Source organism: Pangasianodon hypophthalmus, chromosome 22 (genome assembly GCF_027358585.1).
Source record: "Pangasianodon hypophthalmus isolate fPanHyp1 chromosome 22, fPanHyp1.pri, whole genome shotgun sequence".
Lineage (NCBI taxonomy): Eukaryota > Metazoa > Chordata > Actinopteri > Siluriformes > Pangasiidae > Pangasianodon > Pangasianodon hypophthalmus.
The window spans coordinates 8,939,073-8,956,454 of record NC_069731.1 but is presented as its reverse complement, the minus strand read 5'-3'; the positions used below and the strand labels follow the sequence as shown (position 1 = coordinate 8,956,454).

General features: G+C 39.8%; 1 protein-coding gene across 1 annotated transcript in view; it reads right to left on the bottom strand.

Annotated features, from left to right (window-relative positions):
• The window catches only part of atp6v0a1b (ATPase H+ transporting V0 subunit a1b), a 67,845-nt gene that overhangs the window by 10,007 nt on the left and 40,456 nt on the right, over nt 1-17,382 (bottom strand). Inside the window, exons 11-18 of the mRNA XM_026924114.3 lie at nt 16,444-16,594; nt 16,118-16,257; nt 15,619-15,782; nt 13,223-13,313; nt 13,000-13,118; nt 8,674-8,890; nt 8,225-8,332; nt 5,712-5,906 (exon numbers count right to left, since the gene is read on the bottom strand). Coding sequence (XP_026779915.2) covers nt 5,712-5,906; nt 8,225-8,332; nt 8,674-8,890; nt 13,000-13,118; nt 13,223-13,313; nt 15,619-15,782; nt 16,118-16,257; nt 16,444-16,594 — 1,185 coding nt within the window. The remainder of the gene's footprint in view (nt 1-5,711; nt 5,907-8,224; nt 8,333-8,673; nt 8,891-12,999; nt 13,119-13,222; nt 13,314-15,618; nt 15,783-16,117; nt 16,258-16,443; nt 16,595-17,382) is intronic.

Below are 17,382 nucleotides of genomic sequence, written 5' to 3'. Positions count from 1 at the left end.
CTTGTGGACTTGCCAGTAGGGTTAACATCAAAACTTGTCATAATCTCATGCAGCCACGTGTGTAATTTAACTTATGCCCCTACATTTAACATCACTGACATTCTGTTGATTGACGCCCCATAGAGGGGAAAGTATCCTCGCACCCATTTCTAGTTTAGACCTCTTGGTGTAAGAGGATTATCAAGCTGTCAATATTGTGGGTGTGAATTGGCCAGATAAAGTGGTGAGTAATGTATCAGAATGCCTCCAATCCTCTAAAGCCTGGGAAAACTTGATTGGTGATTGAATGGTGCTGTCTAAAAGCACCAACTGGCACATGGTGGTTTTGTGATCAGACCATATATAGTGAACTCCCAATTCAGTTCATTGGCTGTTGCACATTGGTATATCTGTTTCTGGCCATGTGTCAATCTACCAATAGCTCTGTCAGTGTATCTGGTGAAGTCAAGTCAAGTCACATGGCTTTATTGTCATTTCAAGCATATACAGCTAGTTAGTACACAGTGAAATGAAACAACGTTCCTCCAGGACCAAGGTGCTACATAAGACAAACAAAGAAGCGCAGGAGACTACATATATTTACATAATGTGTGCAAACATGTGCAGATAGCACAAGACAGTACAAAACTGCAAAACAAGACAATGGGCACAGTAAGTTACAGTGCAGCGCCGACTAGTACACAGTTTTGGTAGAAAGTGAATCAGATGACAGTAGTGCAAAAGAGTACCACAAACATGTACCTCCTAATCCTAGGGACTACACAACAGTAGCTAATACAAATACATGCAGAGCAGAGGCTCAGGAACATGGAAAATCAGTAGAAGCTTTTTTAGCATTTACATGGCACATCACCACAATGTAGTGAATACATTGATTCTGACATTCTGACATTGTGGACAGAACTGTATCAACATTACTGATGTTTTTGATCCAACTGATAACTTGAGTGATCTACAAAATGACTTGGCTAATATTAGAACACAGCATGAGAATGTGACTAGAAACGATGGGATATCATCTGTACCAGGTTGTTCTGACCTGATATCTCTCACCATAAGATAACTGGATGGAATGTACATAAGGAGATAGATAATTGGTTCACATTGTCATGAAAAAACCCTTTTATCACACAATGAGCTAAGCCTCTCTGAATATCACATAAATTACCTTGTTATGTATTGGGTAGGATTTCACACATTTAGCTAGATAGGAAGGGAAACAAGTTGCTTGACAAGGCCAAAGCAGAACTCTGACTACACTCCAGTATTTCTCCAACTGAAAAACTTTCTACTATAAAGATCCTGTCTCCAGATTTATCCTACCATCCTTTGCATCTGATTGAAGCGTTATTCTAGTGTAAAAGACAACACTGGGTATAGCTCAGGTAAGAAGGTGAGGATGCAAGTGCAGGTTGACAGGTTTTTTTTATAATCCAGGCAATTAAAACAAGAATGAGATTCAAAAGCAGGGTCAAGGTGCATGCAAAGGTCAGGTCAGTCAACGAAACTAGAAACAATATCAAAACCAGAATAGCAATCAATAATCAAAGGCTTGGTAACGACTGGTGAGAATCAACACAGAGTGTATACTTCGCAAAGTGCATGTGGGCTAAGAGTCTTTTTATACTGTAAGTGTGTCTGTGACTCTGACTGAGTCCAGGTGTGTGCAATCAGTAATTGGGTGAATGTGAGAGTGTTTGAGATGGTGGTGTGTTGTAGTCCTTGGAGGCCATGGTTGTACGCCATGCTGTATTCTGGGAGCTGTAATTTGACACCGATTCTGGCATAGGCATGATACAAGGAGCCCGCACTTTCCCCACATTTCAACTAAAAAAAGCGCACTCTGTGTAATTATTGGTATTGGTAAGGCTGTTGCTTTGGCCTGAATTTGTGAGCAACCAAAGATCTCCTCTAACCCTGCCCACTGGGGTCACAGAAGAATGAAATAAAAAAGCCATTATGAAATAAAAGTCTTATTATGAAATTAATACGAGCATTATGAAATGAAAGTAGTCCTTTTTATAAAAAAAAAAAAAAAAAAAAAAAAAAAAAAAAAAGAAAAAGAAAAAGTCATTTGAAATATGATTGAGATCAGTCAACCACGATTGGATCACCATCTGAACCCAAAGAACTTGACCAGGCAACTGAATGCTTAGAATCAACATTCTGCAACTCGTTAGATAAGGTAGCTCCACTTAAAAGAAAAATAATTAGGGAGAAAAAGCTAGCACCCTGGTATAGCGATCATACGTGAACTTTAAAACAGACCACTCAAAAACTAGAAAGTAAATGGCGTCAAACTAAATTGGTAGTATTTCAAATGGCATGGAAGGAGAGCCATTTGAGCTATAAGAAAGCTTTTAGTGCTGCTAGATCAATGTATCTCTCCACCCTAATTGAAGATAACAAAAATAATCCTAGATTCTTATTTAATGGCTCCCAATCAAATTTCGTATTGATTATAAAATACTACTATTGAACTATAAAGCACTAAATGGTCTCGCGCCACAGTACCTGAGCGAACTTTTGGTCTTTTATGATCCGCCACACCTACACAGATAAAACAGTGCAGGCTATTTGTTGGTACCTCCAATAGTGCGGGCTACAGCTGGGGGTAGAGCTTTCTCTTACAAAGCCCCACAGTTATGGAACAGCCTTCCACTTAGTGTTTGGGGCTCAGACATAGTCTCAGTGTTTAAGTCTAGGCTGAAAACATAATTGTTTAGTCAAGCCTTTTGTGAATAGTTTTTTCTTAGGTACAGGGGCAGGTCTGGAGGGTTTCACAGGCATAGAGTGTTGTGGTGATCTGGGATGTTTGGATGTTGTCGCCCCCCCCACTCTCACACGTTCACTCAGGTTTGTCGACGGTGGAGTGGCTGGCTGCTTTATGTCCCAGGGTGCCCTCATGTCTGTATTACACTATATTACCAAAAGTATTTGGTCACCCATCCAAATGATCAGAATCAGGTGTCCTAATCACTTGGCCTGGGATTGTGCCACCTGGGATGGTGCCACCTGGGGGCTGTGGAGATGGCTTGGGGATCACATATGGGGAGCTGTACTGTAATGGCTTGGGACTGCGATTGCTGTAGTGGCTTTGGGGCTGCGGTTGCCACGAGCAGCTTCATACTCAGGACTCCATCAGTGGACAGTGGATAGATTTTAATCAACCGGACTTCTTGCGAAAACTGTGATGAATTTATTGGTTGCACAATTGCACTATTTGTCCTTATAGTACACAATAATAGAAGGGATTTATTTATAATCACACTATAATCTGTTGCACCCAGATGAAGATGGGTTCCCTTTTGAGCCTGGTTCCTCTCAAGGTTTCTTCCTCATATCATCGCAGGGAGTTTTTCCTTGCCACCGTCGCCACTGACTTGCTCATTAGGGATAAATTCACAGTGATAAATTCAAATATTTACAATATATTTTTGTGAATCCATTTATTTCTGTAAAGCTGCTTTGTGACAATGTCCATTGTTAAAAGCACTATACAAATAAAATTGAATTGAATTGAAATATAACCTGTTATTATATAATAAAACCAAACTGAAACGTGACAATGTTATTCTGAAAATGAAAAATGTTATACCTGAAATTTGTTGACTGACATTACGAGCAAGATAGCTTCTGTCAGAAAGGCTTGCACAGCTGACAAAATCTATGCCTATTAACTGCCGAGTCTGTAGAGATGTCAGATGGCTCTTTTTGTAATTCACTTTTAGTCTGAGAGCTTCCACATTTGATCACAACCTTTGTCTGGCTCATCACTTGCTGCTGGGAATGGCCACACAGCAGCCAGTCATCCAGACAGAAGATTATGCATAGATACTGGTGTTGAAGGGGTCTAGGGCAATTCTCACACATTTCATGAACACTGTGGGTGCTAAAGCTAACCTAAAAGGAAAGACCCTAAAGAGGTTGTAGAGGGGAGAACCATACTACTTGCTTGTATTCTGGTCTCATCTCAGAGATATGGATGCGTCACATCTGACAGGTTTGTGTTGATTTCTCCTTTACATCATCAGAAGGATTCATCCATTTCTATCCACACAGGCCACTCAGGTGCTTGTTCAGTCTCTTGTCATTTCGAGACTGGACTACTGCAACTCTCTACTGGCAGGTCTGCCTTTGAGTGCCATTCAACCTCTGCAACTGATCCACTTGTTTTCAACCTTCCTAAGTTCTCCTACACCACCTCATTTGTGCCAATTTGTGAATGGAGGGCGGAGCCGGAGGAGGTGAGTGGTAAGGAATGCACACCTGCAGGGAATTTGACTAATGAGTATTCTGTGTTGCAACAATTGGCCACTTGCTCAGCAACATAGTGAAATTCTGAACAAGTCATTATTAGAAATACCATCACCTATGCAGCAACTTAATCCACTCTCACTGATGGACAATAGCAAAATTTGCAAAATTCAAAGGATTAGAGCACTATACTCAGTGTCTTGAATCCACTTCTTTAACTCCCCAACAAGACAAGAATAGGATGTGTGTGATGTAGTGGGGAAGTTTTATAGGCTGCACACATGATGACATGGTCTCAAGGTAGCAACTTTTTTATTGACACTTGGCAAAGAAACTTGCAAACAGAAAAATTCCACTAGTCCAGAATAAAAGTTGATTTGAGTTGATTTTTTTTCTCAAAATTATAGGTAGCTAAATGTCTGACACCCCTCACTCTATTGTTGCTTTTGACCAAATATGATGTGGCACACATGTACAATCACTTTGTCATCCATCACCATAGGGAAAACAGTGTTACCCTAGATAAGTCTGGTACTGAATATAAAACTACATAGACACTTAAATACCCACTGAGCAAATTCCATAAATCTAAACAGATAATGAAGGACAAAAAGAAGAACCCGAAGATCACAGTTTTCAGAAGTGCAGTACTGAGTAGATGAAGTTTCAAAATCAGGGCACCCCATAAAATGTAATGGCTGAACAAGTATCATTAGCACTAATTAGAAAGTGCTGTGCCTGTATAAGACCAAAATCTAATTTCTTGGCCATGCACACCATCACCATGTTTGGCAATAAATGGGGCTTCATACAAGAGTACCCTCTGTAAAATATGATATTTTTGCTTGATGTTATTCTTAGTCTCTGCCCTAGTGAACGAGCATGAGGATGTGTTTTTTATAGAGACTACAAAGCACTTCTGTAAGTCACTCTGGATAAGCGTGTCTGCTAAATGCTCTAACTGTAAATATGGTGGTGGATAATTGTATTGGGGTTATTTTGCAGTTATTGGTCCAAAGGCCCTTGTGAAGACTGATGGCATCAGGAATTCGGTTATGTACAAGGATATTTTAAACCTAGTTGTCTCTGCCAGGAGATTAAGACTTCAGTGCAGAAGATTAGCATAAATATACACCAAAAACACCAAAAATTACCTGTATCCAGATTTGTTAAAAAGCTGTTTTCTGATTTTAAAAGGACAAAACACTAAACTAAGAATATCACTGAGGTTGAAATGCTCTGTATTATGGAGTGTTCCAAGATGTTCTACAATGGTTTCCTGCCTTGTTAGACATTTTGCACATTTTCCTTAAGGGTGCAAGGAATTCTGGAGCTGACTGTAGAGCTTTGCAAAAATATCAATAAATACTGGCTTTAATATAGCAGTTTTATCTCTACAATTGCTTTTGGTACACCAGTTCAGTCATTATTAGGACTTAGCAGCAGCCACCCACCTCATCTGCGTCATCAGAATGCTGGGATAGCTGGTCGTGCTCAATGATCTCAGCCTCATCCTCAGTGGGTCCGTTCCCGACCCGGACTCCCCCAAACTTCTGTGTGCCCTGTTGAGTGAGTCCGGTGGATGAGCTGGTGCCTGCTTGCTCTAAAGTTTCTACTTTCTGAGCAGGGCTTGCCTCCCTCATCTGGGACTAAATACAAAACCCAACAAAGTCTGAATGGCTCACAACATGCCATGTGCTCTTTGTGGTGTGTGTGACTGGGTGTGCCTGTGTATAGTATAGCTACCCACCCCATAGAACTGCGTATTTTACATGACCGGTATACTGGAGTTCGGTGTTCTGTTTTTGTTTTGTTTTGTTTTGTTTTGTTTTGGGGGGGGGGGGGGGGGTCTATCTAGCTTTTTTTTTTTTTTTTTTTTTTTTTTTATACAGTGCTGTGAAAAAGTATTTGCCCCATCCGGAGTTCCTTTATTTTTGTATATTTGTCTATTTTTGTACATTTGCCCTCGGACAAAATGTAATATAAGACAACCTAATAACTGGTTGCGCCACCTGGTTGTGCCACAAAATGCTTCAGATAACTGGAGCTCAGTCTTTCACATTGCTGTGGAGGAATTCTGGCTCACTCCTCTTTGCAGAATTGCTTTAATTCAGCCACACTAGAGAGCATTGGAGCATGAACTGCCCGTTTAAAGTCTTGCCATAGCATCTCAGTGGGGCCAGAACTGTGACTACACCACTCAAAAACCTTAATTGTGTTTCTTTTAAGACATTCATAGGTGGACCTGTTTTTGTGTTTTGCATTGTGACATTCATAACCCAACTGTGCATGATTATGGACTGATGACTGGATATTCTCCTTCAGGACTTTCTGGTAGAGAGCAGAACTCATGGTTCCGTCAGTTATGGTGCCCAGGCCCTGAAGCAGCGAAGCATCCCCACATCATCACACTACCACCACCATGTTTGACTGTTGGTATGGAATGCTGGAAAGCTGTCTTAGCTTTAAGCCAGATGTAAGTCAAAAGAACATTATCCCAAAAGGCTTGAGAGTCATCAAGGTGTTTTTTTGGCAAATGTGAAATGAGCACTTATGTTCCCCTTGGTTAGCAATGGTTTTGCCTTGAACTCTCCCATAGATACAATTTTTGCCTAGTCTCTTTCTAATGGTGGAATCATGAACACTGACCTTATTTGAGGTGAATGAGGCCTGTAGTTCCTTAGATGTTTGTTGAGGTTCGCTGTGTGACTTCTAGGATCAGTCACCAGTGGCTCTTGGCAGAATTTTGGTAGGCCAGCTAAATCTGGAAAGATTCACCATTGTTTCAAGTTTTCTCCATTGGGAGATATGGCTCTCACTGTGGTTCCTTGGAGTCTCAGCACCTTAGAAATGGCCTTGTACCCCTTTTCAGACTAATATAGTTCAATAACTTTCTTTCTCATCTCTTCTGGAACTTTGTTGATCACAGAATGAAAAACTGTGAAATGTAATATATTGCCAGAAGTTTAGATCTTTTCAAGATACCTCACATTGCTGAAAAAGTTCTATTCAAATGATGTTTAGATTCAACAGGTCTGTCAGTCTTCAAGCCTGGCAGTGTCTAGTCTAAATTATCAATTAAATTTGGTTAATTTTTTGACTGAGTAACTAAGGAGGGAATTACTTTTTCCCACAGGGCAAGTTGGTGTTGGATAAGATTTTTCCATCAATAAATGAAATGATCATTTAGGGTCCCTGGAGGACTAATTGTTAGGTTACAGTGCTCTCACCACTGCATCCCAGGTTCGATTCCCGGCCAGGGAACCAGCCACTGGGGTTGTGTGCAACAGTGCACTCTCAGTGCCGGTCCCATGCCCAGATAAAATTGGGAAGGGTTGCAGCAGGAAGGGCATCTGTCATAAAAACTGTGCCAAATCAAATATACGCAGACCAATGATCCACTGTGGTGTCCCCTAATGGTAGCAGCCGAAAGAGGAACAACAACAACAAATGAAATAATCTTTCTAAAACTGTATTTTGTTTTTTATAAAATTATAAAAAAAAAAAAAAAAAAAGCGCCGGTAATGGCATGCAAGGAAGCAGAAGTTCGGCAAGCAAGCGGGCATCTGTATTAGGCTAAAGGCCTTTTTATAAAAGAAATTTATAAAAATTTCTTTGTCTTATATTAAATTTTGCTTGAAGATCTGAAGTAATTAAATGTGACAAAAATAGAAGAAATCGGGATACATTTTCACAACACTGTATATTAATTAATTTAACTTCACATGGACTTTGTTGAGAATAACTGCTAGAAATTCTGCAAAAACAAAAGTTGTGAAGTCCTAAAATTGCATACTATATCAACTATATATAGTAGTGTAGTGTTAGTGAAATTTGAATATTCTGCCTTATCCACGATACTAACAAAGCTTTGTATTCATAGCTCTAAATTGATTTGTTCCCTGGAGCAACACTGATTTTAATACCAACACAAGGACTGAAAGGACATTAAAGGATAGGAACATACCAAGTGCTTTTTCCATAGGTGCTGACGACGGAGCACCATGGTCTTCACCACCAACATACAGGGAACACAGCTCATAGCAATAACCACCAACAGAGACTGGATACCCATCTAAAGAAAATGACATGTAATATATTGCCAGATGTATGAGATATGTACCATGGGGGGAAAGGAGAATTTATTAGTGAAATATTTGTCTTTAACACATATTCCTGTTGCAACATTCCTGACAAAAACAGCCTTGTACTCTTAAGTTTACATCTAGGCATTGAGATTACCAACAAGAATTGTTATAGCATGATAATATATTAATAGGTACAATACACTATATAAGTAAGGAATATTTTCTGGACAAATTGTAACTATGCCATTTAGGGACATTTACAAGTGAATACTTGTGTGGAGGGAGGAAGGGATCAGGTGTATGAAATGGGTGTGAAAATATTTTTCACCTGTCCACTGTACAGAGCTTTATTAGTTGGATCGTTGTAGTTAAAAAGACACATGTTGATGAAGGCAATAAGGAGGCTTGGAGCATCTTTAGAAGTGGTTGCATCATAGGCTGTCCACTTATAGAAGATCAGCAAGATCAAATAACCAAAAAGGCAGCTCATAAACACAATTTCAGGGATAAAACCCAAGAAGATGTTCAGAGGCTTCTTAAAGTACCTAGGAACACACAGGACAATATTCAAAAAGACAATATAATCAATGTAATAAAATGGTAATATACAGATGTGGACAAATTTGTTGGTACCTTTACAGCGCATTGAAACAATGCTTCATTTCTCCTGAAAAGTGATGAAATTAAAAGCAATTGTCTCATGTATACCTGCATACCTTTGGTATGTCATAGAGTAAAAGCAAAGAAAGTGTGAAAAGAGATAAATTATTGCTTATTCTACAAAGATATTCTAAAATGGCCTGGACAGATTTGTAGCTACCCCAACCCCAGATTATACATATTCAGATTATAGTCATATTTCAAGCTAACTGTTTTCTTTAATTAGTATCACACATACCTTCAATCTTGTAATTCAGTCATTCAGCCTATTTAAATGGACAAAGGTATTCACTCTGCTGTTTAGTATCATCGTGTATACCACATTGAACATGGACAAGAGAAAGCAAAGGAGACTGTTGCCTCAGGAGATCAGAAAGAAAATTATAAACAATCATGTTAAAGGCATAGGCCATAAGACCATCTCCAAGCAGCTTGATGTTCCTGTGACTACAGATACAAATATTATTGAGAAATGTAAGGTTCCTAGGACTGTAGCCGACCTCACTGGACGTGCTGCAAGAGGAAAATCATCTCCAGATTGAACAGAAGGATAGTGCAAAAGGTAGACAAAGAGATACAAGCTGAACTCCAAAGTTACCTGATCTACCGAAGTTATCTGATCACACCATCTGTCACTTTTTGAGCGACAGTGGGCTCACTGGAAGAAGACCTACTGTTGAAAGAAAAACATAAAAAAGCCAGACTGGAATTTCATTTTGACAAGCCACAATGCTTCTGGGAGAATGTCCTTTGGACAGATGAGACAAAACTGGAGCTTTTTGGCAAGTCACAACAGCTTTATGTTCACAGACAAAAAATAAAGTTTTCAAAGAAAAGAACATACCTACTATGAAACATGGAGGAGGCTCAGTTATGTTTTGGGTCTACTTTGCTGTGTCTGGCACAGGGTGCCTTGAATCTGTGCATAGTACAATGAAATCTCAAGACTATCAAGGCATTCTGGAGTGAAACATACTGCCCAGTGTCAGAAAGCTCTGTCTCTGTCACAGGTCATAGGCCCTCCAGCAGGATAAAGACCCAAAACCCACAGCTAAAAGCATCCAAGAATGGCTAAGAACAAAACAATGGACTATTCTGAAGTGGCCTTATATAAGCCCTGCTCTGAATCCTATCGAACGTCTATGGAATCTGTGGAGCTGAAACATGCAGTCTAGAGAAGGCACACTTCAATCCTGAGACAGCTGGAGCAGGTTGCTCAAGAAAAGTGGGACAACCTACCTGTCGACAGGTGCAGAATTCTCATTGAGAGCTACAGATACAGTCAGGTCCAGACGTATTTGGACAACAGAGTTTTTGTGATTTTGCCTTTATACACCACCACAATGGATTTGCCTTTATACACCACCACAATGCATACACCACCACAATGGATTTGAAATAAAACAATCAAGATGTGATCGAAGTGTAGACTTTCAGCTTTGTTTTAAGAGGTTCCACAAAAATATGGCATTTACCATTTAGGAATTACAGCCATTTAAGTACTTCTATTTTCAGGGGCTCAAAGGTATTTGGACAAATGACTGACAAGAAGTTAATTGACCAGGTGCGGTCCATTCCCTAATTACTTAAAAGGTTAAAAGGTCTGGAGCTGATATCAGGTATTGAGTTGGCATTTGGCAGCTGTTCGACTTGAGCTACCAAAATGAAATCCAAGGAGATCTCAATGCAAGTGAAGGAGGCCATCATTAGGCTGAAAAAACAACATAAATCTATAAGAGAGAGAACAAAAACCTTAGGTGTGGCCAAATCAACAGTTGGGTACATTCCTAAAAAGAAAGAAAGCAGTGGTGAGCTCACCAACAAAGGCCTGGAAGACCACGGAAGACAATTAGAGTGGATGATCGCAGAATCCTTTCCTTGGCGAAGAAAAATCCCTTCACAACATCAACAGAAGTCAAGAATACGAAATTACATAGGATTTTCCCCAATGTCTCTCCTATTTGTGATAAGTGCAAATCGGAGGATGCTGATTTAGCTCATAGTTTTATATTCTGTCATAAAATACAGGGATTCTGGTGTGAAGTTTTTAAAGTGCTTTCAGATGTCCTTAGTGTAAACTTGGATCCAGACCCAGTGCTCATTATATTAGGACATTCTAATTACACATATTCATTGAACAGTGCTCAACAGAAATTCCTTACATATTGTTTGATAACAGCCAAGAAACTGTTATTACTGTTCTGGAAAAAGGTTAATCCTCCTGCTGCTAAACTATGGCTTGAGGAGCTGGTATCTACTCTGCACTTGGAGCGAATCAGATATCTTTTAAAAGGCAACATTGGACAGTTTCACAAGATTTGGGACCCTTTCTTCTGTTACCTCAAGAGGAATTCTATTCCTTAATGCAATGTATTGTAACTTAAAAGCTGTTTTGAATGTCACTGTATCTTATATTAACAGGCTGGGGAAGGGGTGTTACATGTTTTTTTTTTTTTTTTTTTTTTTTTTTTTAACTTATTTATTTACTTATTTATTTATTTTATTTGTAAGTTTCTGTGCATATAAGAAAATTACTACTGGAACTTGTGATTATTGTAAGGTTATTCGATGACTGAATAAAAAACTTATTTGACAAAAAAAAAAAAAAAAAGAAGTCAAGAATACTCTGGAGAAGGTAGGTGTATCATTGTCAAAATCTACAATCAAGAGGTGCCTTCATGAATGTAAATACAGAGGGTTTACAACAAGGTGCAAACCACTGGTAACATTCAAGAACAGGAAAGCCAGATTAGACTTTGCCAGAAAACATCTAAAAAAGCCTCCCATGTTCTGGAATAAGATTCTTTGGACTGATGAAACCAAGATTAACTTGTACCAGAATGATTGGAAGAGAAAAGTATTGCGAAAGAAAGGAACAGCTAATGATCCAAAGTATACCACATTATGTGTCAAAAATGGTGGAGGCAGTGTTATGGCATGGGCATCTATGGCTGCCAATGGAACAGGTTCACTGGTGTTTATTGATGATGTGACTGCTGACAGGAGGAGCAAGATGAATTCTGAAGTATATAGGGCTATACTCTCTGCTCACGTTCAGCCAAATGCTACAAAACTGATAGGACGCCGCTTCACAGTGCAGGTGGATAATGACCCTAAACGTACTGCAAATGCAACTCAAGACTTTTTGAAGGCAAATAAATGGAATATTCTTCAATGGCCAAGTCAGTCACCTGATCTCAACCCAATAGAGCATGCTTCACTTACTGAAGACAAGACTGAAGGCAGAAAGACCCACAAACAAGCAGCAACTGAAGGTGGCTGCAGTGAAGGCCTGGCAAAGCATCTCCAGGGAGTAAACTCAGAATTTATTGATGTCCATGGGCTCTAGACTTCAGGCAGTCATTGACTGCAAAGGATTTTCATCCAAGTATTAAAATTATGGTTATGTTTACAATCATGTCACTTTGTCCAAATACCTTTGAGCCCCTGAAAATGGAGGTACTTTGCTGAAAATGGCTGTAATTCCTAAATGGTAAATGCCATATTTTGGTGGAACCTCTTAAAATAAAGCTGAAAGTCTACACTACTGTCTACTGATGAAAGTCGTCACATTTTGATTGTTTTATTTCAAATCCATTGTGGTGGTGTATAAAGGCAAAATCACGAAAACTCTGCCACTGTACAAATACTTCTGGACCTGACTGTACTTTAAAGGTTGTGCAACAAAATATTAGGTTAAGGGTCCCTTCATTTTTGTCCATGCCATTTTCATTTGTTTCATCATTTAAAATATTCTGTTGAATCAAAAATCAAAAGCAAAGTCTGACTTTTATTAAATGTGGAATAAACAATGATGGATGCCAATTACTTTTGTCAGTTTCAAGTTATTTCAGAGAAAATAGTGGGTTCTTCTTTTTTCATGGAAGGGTACCAACAAATTTGTCCACGTCTGTAACATATTGTTTCCCTTAGAAAATACAATGAGGATTATAAGAATGGATTGAGATCACACACACACACACACAATACTCACAGATGATTGAAGAGAGAAAGAGTGACTCCAAACAACATATGAATCACCCCTAGAATGATTGACATCTTCATTTTAAATGAGTTCAGGAAGGTTAGCTTGTTTGTGGCAATGTTCCAGATCTAGAAGAGAAGACCCACAGAAAGAATTTGATTGATGCTCAACCCTTCACTCTATGTTTAGTGGTTGTACAAAATAGTGTTTTTATTGTGTTTGTGTGGCTTACTGGGTCAATACCCAGAGGATACGGCCCACCAAATACTCCTGGTACAACTGGGTCAAGTTGCAATACTGGATTTCCATCAAGAGTCTCAGAACTACACACAGAAAAGTGACAATTACACATGAATTCTTTGGAAAATAAAACAGTCAATACTTGACAGGTTTTAGCCCCTCTTACATTTTTTTTTTTAAAAGACTTGTCTAAAAGTCAAGGTAGCAAATTAATTTCTAGACCAAACTATGGCTTGGCTACACTATATGGCCAAAAGTTTGTGGAAACCTGACTATACCTATATGTGCTTTCTGAACATCCCATTCCAGATTTAGTCCCCCCTTTGCTACTATAATACCCTCCAATCTTCTGGGACAGCTTTCCACTAGATATATAGCATTGGGGATTTATGTATTTATTATATATTGGAATATAGCAGTGAAGATTTATGCCCATTCAGACATTTTTTCTTTTTTTTACCAAGATGGCGGCACAGAAGCACACGGCCTAGGGCTGCTACATGTACCAAGCCCCAGGGGTAGAAAGAAACGATGTATGAGAAAGTGGAAGTGCTGCAAGCGAGCGGGCATCTGCAGCCCATTTCAGTATGCCTACCTTCCTAACTGCTCAACAGAGGACACCACATCTGGACAAAAAGGAGAATTATGTAAGGATGCTGTTCATAGACTTCAGTTCAGGATTCAACACAATCACCCTACACCAACTAACAGAAAAGCTGAGCCTGCTGGGTTTGACCACCTCCCTCTGCAACTGGATTCTGGTCTCTTTTGACTGAGACCCTAGTCTGTAAGGATCACCACCACCACCTCCAGCACCACTGAATTGGACACCAGTGCCTCCCAGGGCCTCAGTCCACTGCTGTTTACACCATTCATGTTGTGCTGAGTTGTGCTGTGCAGCACAGTTCAAGTCACATCATCAGGTTTGCAGATGACACTACAGTTGTGGGCTTCATCAGCAGCAATGATGAGTCAGCATACACGGAGGAGGTGGAGCAGCTCAAAGAATGGTGTAGAGACAACAGTCTATCTCTTAATGTTGAGAAGACCAAAGAGATGATTTTTGACTTCAGGAGGACGACAGTAGCTCAATCACTACTGCACATATACAAAACAACTGTAGAGAGAGTCAGAAGCTTCAAGTTTCTGGGTATGCACATGATAAAGGACCTCTCCTGTACTCTCAACACCACCTGCCTAGCCAAGAAGGTCCAGCAGCGCCTCCACTTTCTGCAGAGGCAGAGAATGTCCTGACCAGCTGTCTCACTGTGTGGTATGAGAACTGCACAGTCTCTGACCACAACACCATAGAGCGAATTGTGGGAACAGATGAAAAGCTCATTGGGGTCTTTCTACCCACCATCGTTGCCTCGTACAATAACCGCTGCGTCTGCAAAGCCACTAGCATTGCACGACCCTTCTGACCCCTCTCATAGACTCTTCACCCTCCTACAATCTGGCAGAAGTTACTGGAGCATCCGTGCTGCCACCACTTGACTCTGCAACAGTTTCTTCGCAAGGCAGTCAGATTATTCAACACCCTGTTGCCTCCCAACACTCACGTGGACTATTCAAACACCTAACCCAGTATGACTCAATACCACTGCACACCTGCATTTTACAAAGCTGCATCAGACACTTTTTATTTATGAGACTCTTTTTGCTGCCAATATTGCTGCTACATTTATTGCTGCTGCACTACACTGTAGTTTACAGGTCTCATACTGTTGTGTATTTGCACTTTACGTAGTCTTGTGTACTGTACTACTGTATTGTTATATGTCGCACCATGGTCCTGGAGAAATGACATTTCGTTCCAATTTATGTAAGCTATATAGAGGAATAACAATAAAACCCACTTGACTTCAGGTCAGGCACTGATGTTGGGTGAGAAGGCCTAGTGTACAGTCAGCATTCCAAGTCATCCCAAAGGTGTTCAGTGGGGTTGACCTCAGGGCTCTGTGCAGGCCACTCAAGTTCTTCCACACCAACCTTGGTAAACCATGTCTTCATGTACCTCGCTTTGTGCACAGGGGCATTGTCATACTGGAACATGTTTGGGCCAATTAGTACTAACGAAGGGAAATCCAATTTTGTGGCAACAGTTTGGGGAAGGCCCATATACCGTATGGCTGTGATGGTCAGGTCCATAAACTTTTGGCAATATAGTGTGTTATTAGACTAACAATAATGATTACTCTAGCATTTATATCAACTTATGTTTCAAGAAGTCTGACAAGATCTGGATAGTCAATCACTCAATCCTAACTTTCTGATGCCTGAATGGTTGCTAGAAGTATCATGAATTAGAAACATTTTTGACTGCTCATAATATTTCTAATTGTTGATATCCTTTAGTCTAACCCTGTGGGTTACTGATAAACTTACGACCAGTTTCCTCCTTTGGAGCCAAACATGGGCTTGATGCTCCAGCCAGAGCCAAACATGTTGAGGGATTTGGAGAAGCAGTCGTTGTAGATCATTCCAGTGTAGATGGAAAATATGCCCATTAAAAGGATTATATACCGGCCTGCAAACACCATGTTAAACATCTACAGACATATATGGAAAGCAGGATTAGAGAAACAGAGTTAAAGAGTCAGCTTTAGTTTGTTAAGATATGACATATTCAGTAGCACCAAAATGTCTTCACCTAGTACTAATGCACTAACTATTTAGTTACGCATAACTATGGGATATACAGTAATGCAAACAGAAACTTATAATAATAAATACACTCATCAGGAATGAACCTGAAATAATTTAGAAAAGTTCTTAAAATTAACTAAAAAGTAAAATACTGCATTATTAAAATAACACTCTAAGATTATACATAGAAGATGATAATGCACAGAGAATCATTGATAATTGAGCCACAAGCTCAAACCTCATTGTCACGCTTCTGTGCAAGTAGGCGACTCTCTCTGATGACAAGGTAGAGGGCGGTACAAGTCATCAGCACACCATGACCCATGTCCCCAAACATCACAGCAAACAGAAAAGGAAAGGTGATGATGGTGTAGGGTGCTACAGCAGAAAAACAATAATACAAGATTAGGACAATTTAACTAGGAAATGAGTCTTTTTTTTTCAGTTTATTTGTGGCTTTGAGAAAGTGGCTGTTTTTATATCCTGATGTCAAAGAATCCCCAATAAACTGATTAAAACAAAACTTTGCCTAGTGTACTGTTAATGTCAATATTTGCATAGTGCCTGGGTTAATCTCTCTGTATGTTCCAATTCCATAAGCATCCACAATGTTCTGGAAGCCAGAGGTGAATTTGGTTGTCTTGTTGTAGGTGGGTGGAGTCTGTTTGGTCTGCATTCTATTCAAGATGGAAGGAACAGTGGATCCACTCCTCTCCTGCACAGTTAATAACAGAGACACTCAAACACACAGTATAACATTTGAATCACTGGTAATAAAGGTTACAAGCAATGCTTCATTCATTTAAATATTCCCCTTTCTTCTTTCAAATGTTCTGTGTATTTACATTAAAACTATTTATGCAGCACATATTGCTCCTAGGGCAGCATGGTGGTGAACTGGGTAATGTTACCACCTCATAGCTCCAGGTTCCCTGGTTCTATCCTAAGTTTGGGTTACTGTCAGTGTAGAGTTTTGCATGTTCTTCCCGTGCTCGCATGGGTTTCCTTTGGGTTCTCCGGTTTCCTTGCACTGTCCAAAAACACACAGGTAAGCAGATTGGCTATGGTAAATTGCCCCTACGTGTGAATGTGTATGCATGCACTGATGTCCCATGTGAATTCTCCCAGCGCACCCAGTGTTCCTTGGGTTGGCTCCAGATCCACCAAAAATTAATACAGATTTGGGTGCCAATAAAAAGCCAATAAAAGGAAGGTATTAAGCAGGCTACCTACAGCCAAGGAAAGAAAGAGTAGTCCACAGTTGAGAGCTTTGAAATGCATTACAGTGTCTGCTGGAAAATTGGATTTTGATTTGATGTGATCTCAATCCAAACACCTTATGTTTCTCTCTCTTAATGTGCACTGAGGTGGTGAATTCCTTGAGAGATGCATTTATTTTATTGAGGGAAGTCCAAATATCATTTTCAAAATTTGAAGCATGGGTCGATAGGCAGAAATAAAAAAGGCATATGAATTCTAAAATAGGCAGGTCTGAACCAGGAA